This window comes from Chaetura pelagica, unplaced genomic scaffold (genome assembly GCF_000747805.2).
Source record: "Chaetura pelagica isolate M959 unplaced genomic scaffold, ChaPel_1.0 scaffold676, whole genome shotgun sequence".
NCBI lineage: Eukaryota > Metazoa > Chordata > Aves > Apodiformes > Apodidae > Chaetura > Chaetura pelagica.
Window position 1 is genome coordinate 311,568 of NW_009953724.1, and position 202 is coordinate 311,769.

Below are 202 nucleotides of genomic sequence, written 5' to 3' on the forward strand. Positions count from 1 at the left end.
AATCCAGCAAAGATCTGAACAGCTTCAAATCTTTACTGCTGAGGTCCAGGCAGCTCCCCCGGGGTGATGATGTGCGTGGAGTCTGTGTGTGGACCTGGCGTGAGGGGGGAGCACCCCCGGGGCACCCCAACACCCCCGGTGCCCTTCGCTGGGGTCCCTCAGGGCTCCTGCTGGTACTGGCCCTCGGTGGCGGTGAAGAAAT

The 202-nt window shown here is 62.9% G+C and overlaps 1 protein-coding gene across 1 annotated transcript in view; it reads right to left on the bottom strand.

The window, feature by feature from the left end:
- Nucleotides 1-158: 158 nt before the first annotated feature.
- Nucleotides 159-202, bottom strand: part of LCK (LCK proto-oncogene, Src family tyrosine kinase) — a 7,791-nt gene continuing 7,747 nt past the window's right edge. The window contains 1 exon segment of the mRNA XM_010000604.1: nt 159-202. This exon segment is cut by the window's right edge and continues 14 nt beyond it. Coding sequence (XP_009998906.1) covers nt 159-202 — 44 coding nt within the window.